The 19115-nt window shown below is 39.9% G+C and overlaps 1 protein-coding gene across 1 annotated transcript; it reads left to right on the forward strand.

Annotated features, from left to right (window-relative positions):
- Positions 1–710: 710 nt before the first annotated feature.
- c9h15orf39 (chromosome 9 C15orf39 homolog) lies at positions 711–17240 on the forward strand. Its single transcript, XM_041795225.1, has 4 exons — positions 711–954; positions 4152–7356; positions 11190–11224; positions 13903–17240. The coding sequence occupies exons 2-4, from the start codon at positions 4194–4196 to the stop codon at positions 13906–13908; spliced, it is 3204 nt and encodes a 1067-aa protein (XP_041651159.1). The 5' UTR covers positions 711–954; positions 4152–4193; the 3' UTR covers positions 13909–17240.
- Positions 17241–19115: the final 1875 nt, after the last annotated feature.

Consider the following 19115-nt stretch of genomic DNA (forward strand, 5'->3'; position numbering starts at 1 on the left):
TGAGTGCTTTTTATTTAGATACTTATGAGGTGGATTTGCCTCTAGCAATATGGCAGACATGCTGGCGTATTGCAGTTGCAGACAAACAAGGTCAATTCAGCATATAGCTGCTGCTGAGTTTCACCCATAAAGCTACTGCCTAGTTCTCCTCAAATGATGCTAATCGGAAAGGTCTGTTTTCAGACATGGCACAGTCTTTTTGGATTGGACCTTTGCAAGTTGGATTTGCCTGATGATAGACAGGGAATCTGCCCAATCCATCTGCTTTGCAAGGTTATGTGATATTCTTGCAGCAGTTTGAATTGATCTAATGTGGGTATGGTGTAAAAGTTTGGGAGCTCTAGCTCAAATATTGCAAAAGAGTACAACCATATCCAGTCTCCCCTGCTTGTGAGTTATCTCATGTCCTTTACCCACCACTAATCATATTCAGTGAAGTAGGATCACTTGTGATATCTTAGTATTTGTTGTCACCAGGGAATATTAAAAAGAAAGGGAGAGGCGGACAGGGACAAAGAAACCTCATTAGTGGATGTGATAACACTGTTGTTATATGCAAATAATCTAAGATGTCTCTTTACGTGGCATCAGCAGTTAAAAGGCAGCCAGTGCCATCAGGACTCATCCAGTAACTGTAAGGATGTGAGCCGCGGGAAACATCACATGCATCGAAAACAAGCCGTGGATTGACAGAGGGTGTGACTCCGCCTATTGATCAAAGACCATCCTCCTTCCTTTTGTCTTTTCTTCAGTTTGTTAACTTCTCCAAAAGCCGCGTGGACTTCGCGCGAGTCGCTCAAACGTTTCGGCAGACCTCTGTTTCACTTCGTGGAATTTAGTCGCATCCGGTCAGACCCAGTCCACGGAGAAGAGGAGACCTTTCGCCTTGTTTTCTTAGGATTCTTGTTTCATGGAGACTCTGTGGGAATCGTTTATGTTCATCAACGCAGCGAGGTAGGACAATACTTTCCCTGCTTAATCCCCAAATAACCAAAACAACAGTTTATACAGATTGCGAAACGAACAAATACAGTTTTGCTAATATTTACGTTGGCGAACTCACTGGTGTATCTTCTTAGAAGGCATGACAGATTATGAAACCTTTCTATGTAGCCAGTGTAACGCAACAGTGTGTGAGGGTTTTAACCCGCAGTGTGGTTTAAGTTTTACCGTGGTTTGGTTTACAGCCTGTATGTAAATTACTCACACTGGAATCGGGCTCTCGTGTGTGATATTTTCATATTATTTGCGTCTTATGATTAATGACCAGCTCTACAGGAAACAAAACTAACAAATAGCATTCAGTGTAACACAAACGCCAGTCATAACTCTAATGCTGTCACAGAAAGAGTGAAGACATTTTTTCGGTAAGTTCCGTTTTTAAGTCTGAACGCGAGTCCTTGTTCTTGGGTAAAATAGTGTATCTGAAAGTATTTTTTCCCTGTCACGTGAGCAAGCTGAAATAGTCTGTCTCTTTTAATCTTCCCGACAGGCTAAAACTACTAATGAGGTAGGCTGCTTCTTGTAAAACTTCGTTGCGGGTGGATGTCTTCTTCAGACTCCGCTCTCACGTGCTTTTGAGAGTGACGCTGTCAGTTTGGACGGTTGAAGAAGACACAATCTCCATCACACTTAAACCACAGAGAGATAGGGGACAGCAAACACAACGCTTACCATTTCCTCTTTTCACAAAAACCACATATCTCGTCTAAAAGTGGAGTTAATCGTTTTTTTCATCTCTGAAATGTGTAAACAGGATAAACTGATACCATCACGAGAGACAACAGGTGCAAAACTGTTTCTAATGCTCCAGTACATCAACATCTACTAATACTGATTAATATCCATTAATGTTAATGTTAAGGACTTGAGCTTGACTGGTTTAAATCAAACCAGCACTCCACATGATTAATGAAAGGACTGTAAAACAATACAAATTTCAATCTTAATTAATTTCCCCATTTGAAATTCCACAATGTTTGCATTTCAATCTGTTTGGTTTAATTTTGGAATTCTGTATTTTTTCCATCTCAGGGCAAGTGACTTTCTGTTACAGATCTGCTTTCGATCTGATAGAAAACAAGAAACATCTGGGTATATAAAAGACTATGATGTGAACTTGACTCCAGAAATGTGAACTTGTTATGGATTGAAAATGAAATAAGGGAGCAGTACGAAGTGAACTTGATGTCACACAATGCAGATGATCTACTTGTCCACACTGAGCTGTCAGTAAGTTTTTTCAAGTGTGATGAGACATACAGGTGCAGCAGCGTAATTATTAGGGATGGGTATTGTTTTCCTTTTCCTGATCCTGGTGCTAAATTGATACTTTTTAGTGCTTAAACGATGCCTGAATTGATATTTTTTAGAGGAAAAACACGTGTTGAAAGTCAGCTGGAGACTGTCTGGATATAGTAAAAAATTCACATAAATATCACATAAATTTCAAAACCGTTTTCTTGCCTTTCATTGGGGGTGGTCGAGTATCAAAATGAAGTACTGATATCTGTGTTGTAATAGGTATTGGATGTGTTGGCACCAGTAACATGTCAGAACTGGGTTTCGATTATCATCCCTGCTTACGTTACAACACTGGAGCTGCAGGGAGACACCACAGTGGCTTAACCAAAGTGTGCTGAAAGGGACAATAAAACATGAGCTTAATTGCAGTTAACAAAAGAATTAAGTCACAAATTATGGATCGTAATTAATCAGGAACCTGGAATAAAAGGAAAAGAAACGCTGTTAAAAAGTGTAAGTCAGGGGTGCAGATGAACTAAAGGTTAGGTCACGCCCCATGTACGCAGGTGGCAAACAAACCCAACCACACATTAGTGGACTGCCTTACACATATACTAGTTGGTTTTTCACATTTGTGGCTCACCGTTGGCGTTTGTTGATCTTACATGTGTGGCAAAAGTCCCATGTAAACACAGCTAATTGATAGGTCCGCATCAGTTCAACTGATGACTTGTGTGTGTTCCCAGATCTTGAGGTAAAAGTGCTCAGTTATATACCCGCTTGAAACCTGATCTATGAATTTGCAGATCTATGTACATAAAAGCTTTGACGACAGTTTTGTACTAATAATGTCTTCATAAAGGCTACCACAGTTGTGCAACTGTGAGCCTGGATCTGGTCTTAAATTGGTCTTTGTGGGATGCTAATCACGCTATACTTCAGTCCATCTATATATCACAGCCTGTGTGCTAGATATTATCTGCATGCCATTTTTTTAGATTCAGTTTGGAAGGTGAAGGTAATACAATCAAACATGAAGATGTGCCCTCAGTTTAGCAGGCAGCAAGCATGGTTTGCATTATGATCTCAAGGAAAATCAAAAGGCTTAACTATAATACCAGCCAATAAAAATACTAAACTAGGCTTTATTCTCTCCAAATCATTCAAATTATCAGAGTTATAGATTAATAATGTGATGGGGCCAGCTGTGTTCCTTCCACACTGAGCTTAGTGTCACACTGAGGGTGGCCTCTAAGGAACTGCTAGAGAAGTGCATGAAAAAGTGAAAAAGGAAGTGTGAAATGACTTTGAAAAAGGAAGGTTTGTGTTGAAAATTAAAGAATAGAAACCAGTCATCTCCTTACTTCAGAGTGCTTTTTAAGGACAAAAACACAAGATAAAGAGTGCTTAGATAAGGCTGGTATTCTGGTTTAATTTCAACTGAGGCTGTAGCTCTTCACACAGAGAGATCATGTCAGATCTATAACCAGCATTAATAGAGCTGTTATTTATTGTAGCATGTGACAGCTGAGATATTTTCTGTGTGCTTAACCCCTCCCTTTTTATTTATATTCCTTGCCTTTCTCGTGGATCATCCTTGTATACACCCACACAACTTTCTGACACTTGTTGCAATTTGCTACCACCAATGTGCATCAGCTGATAAGGCTGTATGTGATATACATGTGATAAACCACACGATTAGTAACAGCTGAAGAAAAGCCTTAAGCAAGGTTGTTGTGAAATGATGACTCCTTTTGTCAGTGCAAAGTGTGTATTTTTCTGCTTTTAGACCCATTGTTCTATCTGATTTCTAAATTGTGAGTAATGAAAAAAGACTGATCTCTTGAAGTAGTCCTGCACAAACATTGATGATGAATGTCTAATTTTAGTTTTTTTCTTCTCAGGTCTGGAGTCATTTCAATGCACTATCAAAGCAAAGTGACCATATGATGAGCAGCCAGTCCATTCAGAGCCATGTGGAGCCATTGTTTGGAGGGAAGATGCCATTGGCTGACAGGACTATATCGTCAAAACCTAAAACCATGTCAGATTTAAGGAGTAAGCAGACTTTGCAGTATAGTGAGGCCTGTTTCCCTTGTGACCGGAGAGAAAAGGAAGTAGCAGGGTTCACTCCTCCTTGGACCAACTTAAAGGCCCCTCTGCTCGATGTCAGAAATCCTGTGAGTCACCTCTCTGGCATGGGAGGACAAAACCACATCATTTACAGGCAAGACAGCAGTTCTTCAGATGAAGGTCATTCTAGCTCTCTGCATCATGCTGCAGTAAAACAGGGTTTCACATTATACACTAATAGCCCTGGGATGAGCAGTCCTGCAGCTGCTACATCAGTGTCTGGCAGAAAACACAAAAATGGAGGCGAGAGTTTATCGCCTCCATCTGAAAAGACTGTCTACTTAGCAATTCCTAAGCCAGTTTATGGACTAAACCCTTGCTGTAGAGATTTGGGTTGTGTGATAGGACATCGGTATGGTGTGGAACATGGCTCTGCGAGGATACCAAGTGCTGTATATGAGCATGAGTGGCTGCAAAATGATGCACGCTACACTGAAAGAGGAAAAGCACAAGATGCTCTGCTACAGCAGAGAGGTTTACAGTTTGAGTCCAGTGCAGAAGCATTGAAGAGGATATCAGTGGGGACATACAGCCCGGGAAGAGCGAGGACTTTTCCTGCTGTGATCGATCCAAACTACACCTACCCCTTCACCCTGCCGCACACACTGTTTGGCTCTTTAAGAGAGCAGAGCCAGCGTTTACAGACTTCTCCCAGAGGCTACCCCAGCTTCTACCCCTCCCACCCTACATATGAGCATATGACCTCAGAGGTTTATCAGGAACATTCTCCCATGTCCAAATATGGCCGTCTAACACAGCACCCGATGTTTTACTACCCCCAGGCAAATGTGGAGGTAGAAAACAGGACACAGTGTAAAGATATTTGCAGTAAGCAGAGAGAAGATGTCCCTGTTATTCTTAAAAACTCCATCTCCAACCACAGAGAGCATTACATGGTGCCCCAGTTGCTTCACGGTGAAATTCCTCGGCCTTTGTCTGAGGAAACTTTGCATAATCATTCCTTCATGCGAGGTTCTGACCATCAAGCTTTTGCACCTCCTGGATTACACTCAAATTCAGCCCAGATAAGGGAGCTCTTGAGCTCTGGCCGCATTAATGTTTCCCCAAAAAAACCATACGTATATCATCCAGGAACTTCCGCAGCCAACCTACATAAGGATAAACTCAGCACGGGCCTACCACAAACCCATTCACCATTCCGTCATGTGGATCAAACCAGTCCTCCCAGGCGCACAAGCCAACCCGGCATCTCGCCATCCAGTGTTCCAGTTAATAGATTTATCCCCCCACTTACAAGCCTGCACTTACATCGCCCCATCCTTCCACCGACAGCCTTAAACTCTGACAAACTTCGGGACCATTCCTCCTTTGAATCTCAGGTTACGTGTCCAAGGCAGGCCAGAGGAATTCCTGTTCCCCCAGGGGTGTGGCTGCCCCAGTCTCCCCCTCACAGCTCAGGTCGAATCCACACACCATTACCAGGTAGTGTACAAGTCCCAAAAATAATTTACTCCCCAGCAGTTACTCCAGGAAAGAAAGAAAAACACCCCATGCCCAGCCCAAGCTCTGCTGTTCAAAAAGGATGCCTAAAGAGAAGTTTTTCTCACTCATCTTCTCCTGCCAAAATAAAAGAAGAGGATAGGGAATTATGTGAGGTGGAACTCTTGAAAAAGAGACAAAAGATGAAAATGGAGAACTTACGGGAAAAAAATGAAAATGACCCTCCTCTCATGCCGGTTATTGACAATGTCTTCAGTCTGGCATCTTACCAAGCATACCTGCAGGCCCCTGGACTGTTATTTCCCGGCAGAGTCTCTCAGCGTATCCCACAGCAGTCTGAGCACCGGGAGGTCAAATGCAGGCCAGACATCAAAGAGAAAAAGCCAAGTCAGGATGAACAGCAGCCTGCTGTCTGTCTAGTTTCCAAAGAAGCCCGTGCAGATTCTCAAAAAGGGAGCGTAGAAACATTTGAACTTAAAACCATCAAAGTGGAAAAAGTAGATCCATCAGACACAGACAACTCTGCAGAAGCTTGTGTCAGTCCAAGAGACTGCAGGCATGTAACAATTAAGAAAGAGCCAGAAGATGCTGGTTCATCCAACAGGGAGGCTATGTTGGTGATTAAGAAAGTCAATCCTGATAAACTTGAAGGAAAACCCTCACTGGAGGAGCAAAAAGAGACCTCTGATGAATCCAGTCAGAGTGAAGCAACTGCACAGATAAAGACATCTGATCAGAGGGATGCATCAAAAATGCAGGAACAGGTGGTCACCATTCAGCCTACACCCAACACTTCACCTCAGCTCGAAAATGGAGACAAATTCAAAAACATTCCTCCCCAGTGTCTGAAACTTTCCAATTACAAAATCGTTTTCCACAGTACAAACCATTCTAGCCCTGTTCTGCCTCCACAAAAGTTAGCCGTACAACCAATTTCTGAATTTGTACCAAAATCTGAGCCCCAAACACCTGTCCGCAAGCACTTCTTTGAGATGCACCAGTCTCTCTGCAAGCTCATATCCAGATCAGTGCTGGCTTCTTCAATGCAGGACCTCAAAGCCTGGTTGTCTCAGCTGGACCTGAGCAGACCAGTGTCTCCTCCTACAAAAGTCAAAAAGGTGTCCTGTTTGTTTGGGGAAAAGGCCAGAGAGACCTGGCTTAATGACGACATAAAGCTGGCCCTGCATAAACTCCTGGAGAGGCTGGGGGAGTACATGGCTCAGGAACGCTGTCCCTTTCCTCACGTCATGCGGACGGGTGCCGTGTTCCTCCCCATGCTGGTGGTGAAGGAGCTGCTGTTTCCAACGGTACAGGGCAGCTTCATTGACCAGGTTCTGCAGGAGCACAAAGTGGAGTTGCGTCCCACCACGCTGTCAGAAGAGAAAATCCTGATCCAGCTTCACAAAAGAGCCTGTTCATCCAGGCTCAGGAGACTGATGTCACTCAAACACCTACCTGACATCTACGCCGACGTGGTCAGCCTGATGTACTACACTTGTGTCTGTAAACACCTAGGTAAGTGCATTTATCAGAAGAATATAAGATGTTTGGATATTAGTTTTGATTATTTCTTTTAATTTTTCACATTTTTTTCTAATGAATGTTTCTCCTGGAGTGTTATTTCTGAGTTTTGTCTACATTGGTGAAATTAAAATGAACATATTAGAGGTGTTGCAGTCTTGAATAAGGGTGGTTAATTCAAGCATTGATGACTCATCCTCCATAATGCATACCTTTTTTAGGGACTATCCTCTTACCTCTAAGGCCTTTTTCTTGATGCATGCTGGACAACTACATGTCCTTACTTAGTGAAGTATTTACCTGCAACTACAAAGTCTATGTGTGTACACACAGTATCATTATAAAGACATCACCTAAAAAGTTCTAGATCATTTTCTTATATGTAAGTTATCTTACTTTTATTGATATATAATTAGATACTTCTACCTTCTCTACCTTATTATTAAGTAAGTGTAGGCAAGGCTAAATGATATATTGTTTTTCAGTTGTTATTGCAATGTGCACATAGACAACAGGCACATCCTGGGATGTGCAATGTTAGTCAGGTGACTTGAAGCATGTCAGGCTGCCACGCCTGTGTTGTTTGCTGGAAATCAAAGGCACGAGTATCCTTGTTTCCTTGACTTATCTACAATTAAAGCCTTATGTCACCATCAGTAATCAGATCACTGAGCACGCTGCATGCAGAGTCTGTGTCTGCATAGAAAAATGTTCACATTACAAGTAACGCTGCTGCAGTCACAGATACATCTGCATGACACTCGAAGCAGAGGCTCAGTTACACAAGGGTTCTTAGATGAGTGTATTCTTGCTATCAGCAGCACTTCGTCCCAGTGCTTGTTAACACTGCAGCCACAAACAGTTCATGAACAGCATAGACTGAGCACAGCGTCCAATTAATTGGAAGATACACAAAGGGCTGATCATGTACTCTAAACATTACTATAATTTTTATTAGAAGTGGTTGATGATGATTAAGCAACACAATGACATTAAACAGGCTTATTTTTAAAGTTAACAAAAAAACAGAACACCTTTTCTCTGTCCACACCCTTCCTCCTCCTGTGTGTCAGAGTCACTGTGAGGGTGTGATGACAGTAGGAGGGGATTCAGACTGTTATCAAAAAATTACATATAAACCTAAATAAGATTGAAAACGTATCTGTTGGTAAAAAAACATTGAATTCATCTGGTATAGTTCTTTTTACTTAGAAAATTCCAAATGCACTGAAGAAAGAAAAACATTTTGCAATGTCAGTTTTTCCAGCCCATATCTTGACAATGATGTCAATATCATTAAAAATAACAGATTATTATTTTGGCCACCATCGTACAGTGTAAGTAAGAACTAGTATAAATGTTACTGGGTCATAGTAAATAAAGATAAAGTAAATAAAGAACACATGACATTTGCTCTCTGGAAATTCATACATCAACATCTAGACATTACCAGTGCTAAGACTAAGCTACATAAATTGAAGCAGAGCAAAGTTAGAATAGTTTTAATGGACATGTTCAGGCTGAATCTCTTAAAGGGCCATTTTGTTGTCATCAGTACCATTTAATCTGAATGAATTGGTATCGCAAATGGTAGTTTGAAACTGTTCAAGTCAAGAGATGGCAGTATTTGACTAAAGTCTAGTAAAAATGGTCAGTTTTAGAGGAAGAGTTTTTTTTCAGTTGCTCCGTGATTGGCTCTCGGCTTCAGTGGATATAACACAGCTGGGCTAAATAAGAGGTATCAAATAAAGCAGAACAAATATATCAAATTAAGTACAGGTGGTGGTATTTTCTTAATTTCACTGGACTGTACTGTATATGTAACATGAAGACATAAAAAGGTAACGCAACTTCTAGAGCAGTTGATGAAGTCTCTTGGTCTTGGTAAAATGTTTCTTTTCAACCTCAGTCATGAGTGAAAGGCATGAATCAGCATGTAAAAATGAAAATGCAAGAGTTGTGTTTCTTTTTTTTTAATCTCAGGACTTACTGTAACTGTTTGTGTGATACTGTTTCATGTGAATTTGAAGTTCAGATGAATTTCAGGAATATCATGATTCTCTGTGTGCTGTAACCCACTCAGACTTGTGTGTACAGTCATGGATGAAAGCATTAGCACCCCTGGAATTTTTCCAGAAAATACTCCATTCTTCCTAGAAATTGTTGCAGTTACAACTGTTATGGTACACACATGTTTATATCATTTATGTGCATTGGAACAACACACAAAAAAAAACAGAGGATAAAAGCCATCATTGACGTCATTTCACACCAAACTCAAAAATGGGCCGGACAAAATTATTGGCACCCTTTTAAAACTGTGTGTAAATCATTTTATTACAAGCATGTGATGCTCATTTAAACTCACCTGTGGCAGTAACAGGTGCTGGCAATCTAGAAATCACACCTGAAGCCAGTTAGAATGTATAAAAGTTGACTCAACCTTTGTGTTGTGTGCCTGTGTGTGTGTCACACCAAGCATGGAAAAGAGAAAGGGGAGCCAAGAATTGTCTGAGGACTTATGAAGCGAAATTGTGGAAAAATATGAACAATCTCAAGGTTACAAGACCATCTCCAGGGATCTTGAAATTCCTTTGTCCACTGTACATAATATAATCAAGAAGTTTATATATAACCCATGGAACTGTGGCTAATCTCCCTGGATGTGGACAGAAGAGAAAAATTGACAAAAGAATGCAACGCAGGATAGTTGGAATGGTGGATAAACATCCTCAGTCAACTTCCACACAAATTCAGGCTGTCCTGCAGACTCAGGGTGCAAAAGTGTCAGCATGGACCATACGTGGTCATCTGAATGAGATGAAGAGCCATGGGAGGAGACCGAGGAGAACCCCACTGCTGACAAACAGGCATAAAAAAGCCAGACTGGAGTTTGCAAAAATGTACCTGAGTAAGCATCAGTCCTTCTGGGAGAACACTTTGTGGACAGATGAAACTAAAGTAGGGCGTTTTGGAAAAGCCCGTCATTCCACTGTTTACATAAAATGGAATGAGGCCTACAAAGAAAAGAACACAGTATCTACAGTCAAACATGGTGAAGGTTCAAGGATGTTTTGGGGATGTTTTGCTACTTCTGGCACTGGGTGCCTTGACTGTGCAAGGAATCATGAAATCTGGAGACTATCAAAAGATTTTGGGCTGCAGTGTAGGGCCTAGTGTCAGAAAGCTGGGTCTGGGTCAGAGGTCATGGGTGTTCCAGCAGGGCAATGACCCCAAACATACTTCAAAAAGCACCAAGAAATAGTTGGAGACAAAGCACTGGAGAGTTCTGAAGTGGCCAGCAATGAGTCCAGATCTAAATCCCATTGAACACCTATGGAGAGATCTCAGAATTGCTGTTGCAATAAGGCACCCTTCAAATCTGAGAGACCTGGAGCAGTTTTCAGAAGAAGAGTGGTCCAAAACTCCAGTTGAGAGGTGTAAGAAGCTTGTTGATGGTTATAGGAAGCGAATGGTTTCAGTTATTTTTTCTGAAGGGTGTGCAATCAAATATTAAGTTGAGGGTGCGAACAATTTTGTCCAGCCCATTTATTGAGTTTTGTGTAAAATTATATCAATCTTGGCTTTTTTCTTCCATTTTTTTGTGTTGTTCCAATGCACATAAAGGAAATAAACCTGTGTATACCCAAAAATTCCAGGGGTGCCAATACTTCCGTCCATGACTGTACATCTTCATATTTAGGCTGGTAAATGTATAATTGTAAACCTCAGTCACTCTTTTTTTCTTACTTTTAGCCCCTATTGATATGAAGTAAAAAAATAATGGCAAAAGAGTTTTCAAAATAAAATCAATTTATTTTTTACAGAATCATCCTCACCTGATGGCCAAAAGAAAGTACAGGTATATTTACTCTTTATGTTGATCCTCAGTTTCACTCCTCTTTTTCTCTCTTATTAGAAAGCAGAACATTTCTAACTTTCAGTAACTAATCACAGTAATTTGCATGATTCTTTACATGGGACTGTCAGGGAAATGCACACTAAAGCGGCTGAAAAAATCAAACAGTCCTTCACTATTTGTTGATGTCAGTATCTTTAGAGACAGTGAGGCAGACTGTCCACACCACCAGAGGAAGGAAGTGGCAGTCTGCCACACATAATTCATGGGAATTGCACTTTAGAATGGAGACCAGGTCATTTCTTCTGAAAAATGATGATCATCTTTAAACTGAACACTTCCCTCTGTGACTGGGCCTAACAAAACAGTCTAATATCAAGGCTGGAAATATTTTAAAAATTTTGTGATTGTCAACAGATCCATAAAAAGATCAAATGAAATGTTTCTCTGTCACTCTAAACACTCATTTCTTTTGGTTTCCTTTGTTTAAAGGCTCAGTGATATCGTTCAGCAGACACTTTGTTTGAAGTAAATGTTCCTCTAAAGTATGAGAGGCGTATTTGTCACAGCAGTGTGTACCAGTTATTTTGTTTCTACCGTGGTGTTTATGCTGTCGACTGAAATAAACTGCTTTGGCCACTGGGGTTGTCATAATAAAATAAAACACCGATAACTGTTTGGAAGACATGGTAACAAAAATCAAAGTCCTAGACACCCAGTATAGGGTAATTTCCTGCTCTTAATTTCACAGTTGTGCTGGCAGCATTAAATGTTGCACATTTACTGAGCATACATGCCTTGATATGATGATACACAGTGTTTTACTATTGCTGTGTTCATTATTCTGTTGCATCGAAGCTGCAAAATAAAGTGAATTTTCACACTGAAGTGTCTACATTAGTTAAACATGGCTATTCCTATCATAATATAAACTAAGCACATAAAGTAAGGAAATGTGCGTTTGGGAGATTATGTCTTTTTTGTAATAATGCTTCTTGACAATAAATCTTATACCATTGGATAGCCTGTTAATTTCTCTTTTAAATGGGGCCACATTTGTTAGGAACATGCATTTGTTGGATGAGCAGCAGAGCTGAGTATGTGGGTTGTGCCCATAAAAAATTAGCCAAATTTTCTCTGCCAACACCCAACAGTTTATTCTGCTGTTTCTATTGACTGTCAACTATTGTTTTGAGCTTCTGGTACTCCCAGGTTCTGACAATCAGGTGCCTGATTGGCACCTGTGAGCATGGGCCCTGCTAAAGTGGTCAGTAGGTGTCAGAATTGACATGCAATATTTGAGTGATCTGGATAGGGCTTGTACAGTAGGGGAACTTCAAGCTGGTGTTCTGCAAAATCAAATTGCTGCATTATTTGGAGTGAGCCCTAGTACTGTCTCCAAACTGAAGGCCAAGTTCCATTCAAGGGGGGATGTTGGAGATGGGCAGCAAAGTGAGATCTCAGAATACTTTGCAAATTGCTGGCAGTTTAACCAGTAAAGCCACTTTTAACACCTTTTCCTCCTCATTATATAAAAGATGTCCTTGAACAAAAACAGTGGCTTACTATTTAGTAAACACACCTCATGGAGTGTAGCTTTTTTTTGTGAACATAGTCCTCAATTCAATACAAATAGTAAGCTCAGAGGTGGGCAGAGCTTAGCAGCGACTCAACTCCTCTTCTTTTGTTATAGTTTTGATTGTGAGCCCCCTGGTGGCAGAATTTAACAACTGTGCCTTTTAAAATGTGACATGCAGTTTCAATGCAGCTTTTTTGGGGTAACTTGAGTTGGAAAGAGAGTAAGTTTTGTGACACTGTGAAGTTAAGGCTCATCTGACATTGTGATGAATCCCCCTGGTGTGGTGTTTGTAGTGCTGACAGAATAAACTGCAAAGCCCACTGCCTTAGCATATCGATTTGTGGTGCAGTTATGCATTTAAAAACATCTTGGGGTTAAAGGCGAGGTCTTGGAGAGATAAATGAGCCACATTAGGCTTGGCTAGCATTGGCAGTATGATTTCAAAGGATCAGCTATTTTGTTTTCCTCTGGCTTTTCATTGGAAATGTTGACAAAAAACGAAAATAGAATTTCACCCAATACTTCCCTAAAGCTGATTTTGCTTTGCGTCATTTACAAATTAAATTGAACTTCATTGAATTTCCATTCACTGCTGACATTAACAGTTCACATGGCCTTGGAGCACTGGTATCTGAAGATTTCCTTCATCTTTCACTTTCTTTTATCCTGTATCCCACCCTGGCCATATCCCTCTGATTTTCCCAGCCTTTGTGTTTCCTCCCACAGCCTTCTTTTCTCTCTGTAAAAATCTAAGGGTGTCTCATGGTAGGGGATCATGCTGTCCAATAACCGTGTCTGCTGATATTAATAGAATAGTGTCTCATTGTTCTAGTGTGCTGAATAAGTGCTATGGGAGCATTGATTTGTCAACCCGTGTGTAACAGTGTTGGGAGTTTGTAGTTGCTGGCTTGCTTTTTTGGAGCAATCTGTTGCGAAATACAGCAACTTTGTAATTCATCCATCTTTTCATGCAAAATCAGCCCTAACTGCATCTTATAAAACTAAAGTAATCCTATTAACCCTTTCCTTCCTGTTTCTCCAGTAACCTAATTTCTGTTTTCAACATTTTGACTTTTCCTAATTGTTCCGATCTGTGTTGCAGGATTAGATCTGGCCAATCCTGCCAACAGAGACAAAGATGAAGAAACTATCAGCTGCACGACTCCGGTGTTATCAGACATCATGGCGTCACCAGCCTCACCCACAGAGTTGCAGAGACACCCAAATGACCAAGAAGTGAATAGAAAAGGCAGGGTGAAGACCAGCTCGAGGCGCATGTTCCTTGACAGCAGTCTGTCAGATGAGGAGGAGGCAGATAGCACAGAAAAGACTGTGAGGGGAGGGGACTTCAATCCAGCTGCAGAGCTGGAATCCTCAGTAAGCATAATAAGCACATCTTCTAAGAATTCATGGATGTGCCCATTAACCTTGGATGAACTTTCCTCGTGTCCAAGTGATGCTGAAATAGATGATTCCTCCATTCCTGATACTCAGTACTCTCCACCAGCTAAATCTGTGGTCAGATCCAAAAGATATTCAGGCATGATTCTCAAACTGAGACGGACGTTTAGCAAAGATCTAAACAGAAAAGCGGCCAGCTACCAGGCCATCTCAGACTCAGGGACACTTGTTGATCCTACCCAAACTGATGATATGAACAGCGAGATGGAGCTTCACCGACAGACTCCTAAGAAGTGGCAGAGAACAGGAAAATTCTGCCATGCCTTAAGACCCCTCAGCTCTTCTAAAAGGAAACGCAGCCCACTCTTAAAGATCAAATATTGCCCGTACCTGTCTGCCTGCCACAGCGCTGAACACAGGAGGCGATGGGTGCTGCGCTCAGCAGTTCAGAGGGCGCACAGGGCCATGAAGTTCTACTACCCAGACCTGGTGGGAAAAAGGATTCGCCATCTGTATGAAGAAGATGACAAATCAGAAGTGTGGTACAGAGGTGAGGTGCTGCGTATCCATGAGGCCCACACCAACCCTCTGAAGACAATATTTGAGGTGAGGTACGATAGTGAGCCAGAATGGAAGTACTACCTGGAGCTGCTGATAGACTATAAAAAAGGCTGGCTCAAAATCGAGGATAAGTCTCCCCATGTGAACATCTAGGCATTTGTTTTTGGTTACAGCACCGTATTTGTCGGTTAATCCTGTTTCACTTGGCAATGACAGCCCAAAACATCTTTCTTGCCTCCTTAGGAATGAAGTCAGACTGGATGTGTTTTTGTGTTGAGGTCACGTTCTCCGTCACCTGAGAGCTATGAGGTGCAGTTAAGGGAACGACTTGAGTCAACATGCAGCATCCTGTAGATAATTTCTAGTTAAGGCCTTATCATCTTTGACATATCAAACAATGGCATTTCTAGTGTTTGCAGTTATTAAATTGTGCTTATGTAAGGGAATGTCATCTTTTTTTATTCAAATTTTAGAAATTTTTAAAAGTTATGGAAACCCTAAGCAGACATGCATCTGCATATTTTATCTGCTCCATTTTACAGTGATAATGAGTGACTTCCTGATGTTTTCTCAAAATTTCAACAGATAAGATAGATAGGATGAAATAGCCTTATTAGTGATGGTCATAGCGGCAGATACATGTGGTTGTTTTTCTGGAATGGCCTTTGTGTATTTAAAGTGTTAATGAGTTTTGTTTTTTTTTACCATGTTTTGCTGCTTAAGATCTTTGTTGGTGCATTTGTGAATTTTTTTTGTGGCTGCTATCTTGACAAGGTTTCTCCTTTTCAAAGGAATTTTAATTCTTAGTAAGACTTTCAGGTAAAACAACAGTACATTAAACAAAGGGTAAAGAAGCCATTGGTTTTGTGGTCTGGTCTGTAGCAGCTGCCAGCCTGTTGTTTGGTTTTTATGGCTTATTTAATTTAATTTAATTTAATAAGACAGAATTTCTCAGATGCCAGTCAGATACATCATCCTGAATGTACTCCACCTCATTCTGACGTCTGACTTCTGAGATAAAATGGAACGCAGCATTAGACCACAGGGAAATGATCATGACATTTGACGATGAGAATTTCATCTGATAAGTTTGGAAAATCAGAGATGTTATCATGCAGTTAAAAGAAAAACAACTAATCAAGAAAACAGAATAGAAAAAGATCTTGAGAAAACAACAAGGAATAATTCATAAGTATGAATTGAATTGAATTGAATTGAATTTTGCAAATATAGACTGTATATGAACACAGGCGTAGACTAAATCATTGGTTCCCAACAGGTCTTTGGACCCACCACAGGTTCCGTAATGACACGTCATGACCCAGATTCTTGGTTTATTTATTTATTTTTATAAAGAAATTGTGATGTTTCTGAAAAAGTCTCATAGAATATTTCTGAAAATTTCTGGAAAAAATACCAAATAAAATTCCAAAATCTTTGAGAAATTTTGCCAAATTTATTTGACATTTTCAAGAAAGATTGTTAAAAGTTTCTGGGAAAAGTTCTGAATGTCCCTTGTCCCATGTGAAATTTTCTTAACTTTACAGGAGAAAGCTCAGAGGAGAGTACCTAAAGTTTCTGGGGAAATGCCCCAAGACTTCTAGGAAGAACAAATCCTAGGAAGACCTTAACTTTTATTGGAAAATTACCTTAAAAATCATTGAGAAAAATGTCCTAAAAGTTTGAGAAAATTCTTCTAAAAAATTGGCAAATCAGTTTTTATTTTCATCCTGCTGTCAAAAACTTGGAACAAAGCACTTAAAAGACTCTCAGACAAATTTGTGACCCACTGAAAACAGCACCCTGACACACTTTTGGGTCACGGCCCACCAGTTGAGGACTACTGGTCTAAATTAGACTATATTGGAAATGCTGTCTCCAACAAGCTTTTGGCTTACCTAGTAAGAGGAGGTAAAGCTGAGGCGGACCTTAAGCCTACTGACAAACTGCTACAATGCACCTGCCTGTAAGTCAGATCAGCTGCACCACTTACTATGAATTACTCTTGTCCAAGTAGATTGTTTTTCTTTATTTTTGGATTGAGTGTGCATGTGACCTCCAAGGCTTTGGCATCCACCCTCAAGTGGACACTGGTGGAATTGCAGTTTTTGCACTTGACGTCATTACCTTCATTTTTTTTTTTTTTTTTTGGACAAAGGTTGATTTTTGGATGCATGTCTGTGTAGGGCTTCTGTAAAAACATCATATTTGTCAAACAGTGGGAGTCATATGTGTGTTTACATTAGGTCATTGCCAGTCGTGGTTGTCTTTATGGAAAACAATGACCCTGATGATTGTGTTACTGTGTGTATCAGATGTTGAGCAGATATGTTTGAAGATCTCTGTGAAGCTGCTTCAAGTTTTTTAAGTCTGAGATGTTCCTCTGCTGTTGTCAATCGGTGTGAACTTCTCCAATTTCAACATGACCCTTGTTTTTGTATAATTTCTTGGCTTGTGTATATAAAAGTGTTAAAATCATTTGCTTCTTGTCTTATGAGTTTGTATATTTCATTTCATGCAGTTGTATCTCTTTTTTGAGTGAAATCTTTTTTAATTAAAAAAAGTATTTAAATCTTTACTCGCATTACAGATAAACAGTAAACCTAGAGACTCGACATGGAAGCATTATAATGAGAACATCATTATCAATTATCCAGCTGGGTATTTAATATAACTGGAAGGGGAGCATGTTATTGGATTTTTGCCCATATTTCCAAATTCATTTTGGCTGATACCGATAGATACCGATGCATAAAAGTTGTTCAGACCTAACACTGCAGTCCACTGAACACATTCTAAAGTTTAAGGATGAACAAAGACTTCAGTCCAGCTAAAACTCAACAGACTTCTTCATACATGCGGCTGATATTTACAACCAAAATAGGCCAATATTTACAGCTGATGTCATGTAAATATCAATCATCATAACTGCTGATACTGATAGTTAATTTTTACGCTGATTTCTGCTGACATTGTGCATTCCTAAAAACTGGGTAGTTTTGAAAAAAAAAAAAAAACATGTGCTACAAGGGTTTCTGTTTTCCCAAACAGTTTATCATTGATAAGCCTTTAAAATGAACCATAGTTTTTGGCTAAATGTGTCCTAGGAAAAATCAATTTTAGCATTTAAAGGTAGTGTGTAAATTTAGGGGGAATTAGACTGCTGCTAAACTGTAGTCAACCAGTGGACTTTTAAAAAATATGTTTCTGCTATCTGCTCCCTTCTGTGGTACTTCAGAAACATTAATAATGCAAAAATCCAAGATGTCAGACTCCATGGAGGGGAACCTCCCTTTGTATGAATACAAGGCTTATCCTTAGTTAATAAAAATTAAACAATGTATATTCAGGTGATACAAATATTAAGATAGGCCTACTTGTATATATTGTTTCATTTTTTACCAAGTTGTTTATGCTAAATGCTTCTACTCTAAAATTAAACACGACACATTTAATTTTCTAAGCAATGTTTTTAGCCACCATACTGCAGCAGTTTTTGTTTCAAATTCCATTTTTACTGTAGGAATGAATAAGTGGTGACTGTTCTTCCAGTGGCATCTGTATTTCCAGCTTTTGCAAGAAAACAACAATCATATTTTAAGGGTTCTGGAACCATGTCATCAAGAAAACTACTACTGTGCACTAATGGTTTTGGTAAACATCTTTTGAATGAAATTGGCTGCCGCCACACAAAACACATTGTGTCCATTATCAAACAAGCACCCATGCCAGAATGATGTTTGCAACATTTTGCACTTTAATATTTTCTCCAAAACAGACAACTAACTTTTCCCACATTTTTACACTAACAGGAAATAAAACAAATCTGATAGCATAAAGAAAAGATATGTAGAAAAAGTATTAAAAGATTTTTGGATGTCTCAGTGTAATGTAGGTAGCTGCTTCGGTTACTTCAAATGTTATGTCAAAATGTTCATGAACTACAAGCAGACACAATGAAAACAGAGTGAGCCCTGGAGAGCATATTAGCCTAATGAACACACAGCTATGGCTGCTGTGTTACCTGCAAAGGAGCTGAGAGGAAAGATCCCATCTTTTTTTTAATCCATTCAGCTTGTGTCATCAGCGGCTTGTGACTCAAGAGACAAAATTAAGTGACATCATACAAACAACCACTCGATCTTTATCATACAATCTGTGAGTGAAAACAAAAACTAACTTTTCTTTTCTTTTCATAAATCAAAATAATTAAAGTTACCAATTTTGTTATTTTATTAATTCCACTCACTTCCGGAAGACACAGCTCTGCCAAAGTCTGTCGTACAGTACATTGCAAAATACACAGCGCAGAAATGCATCAAAGATGTTTGGGTAGTTATGTGACTGAGACCA

Source organism: Cheilinus undulatus, linkage group 9 (assembly GCF_018320785.1).
Source record: "Cheilinus undulatus linkage group 9, ASM1832078v1, whole genome shotgun sequence".
NCBI classification, from domain to species: domain Eukaryota; kingdom Metazoa; phylum Chordata; class Actinopteri; order Labriformes; family Labridae; genus Cheilinus; species Cheilinus undulatus.

Coding starts and splice junctions, on each gene's coding strand:
- c9h15orf39 (XM_041795225.1), top strand. CDS start 4,194: ATGATGAGCAGCCAGTCCATTCAGAGCCATGTGGAGCCATTGTTTGGA. Junction 7,357..11,189: donor TTGTGTCTGTAAACACCTAG/GTAAGTGCATTT, acceptor TATTTTTTACAG/AATCATCCTCACCTGATGGC.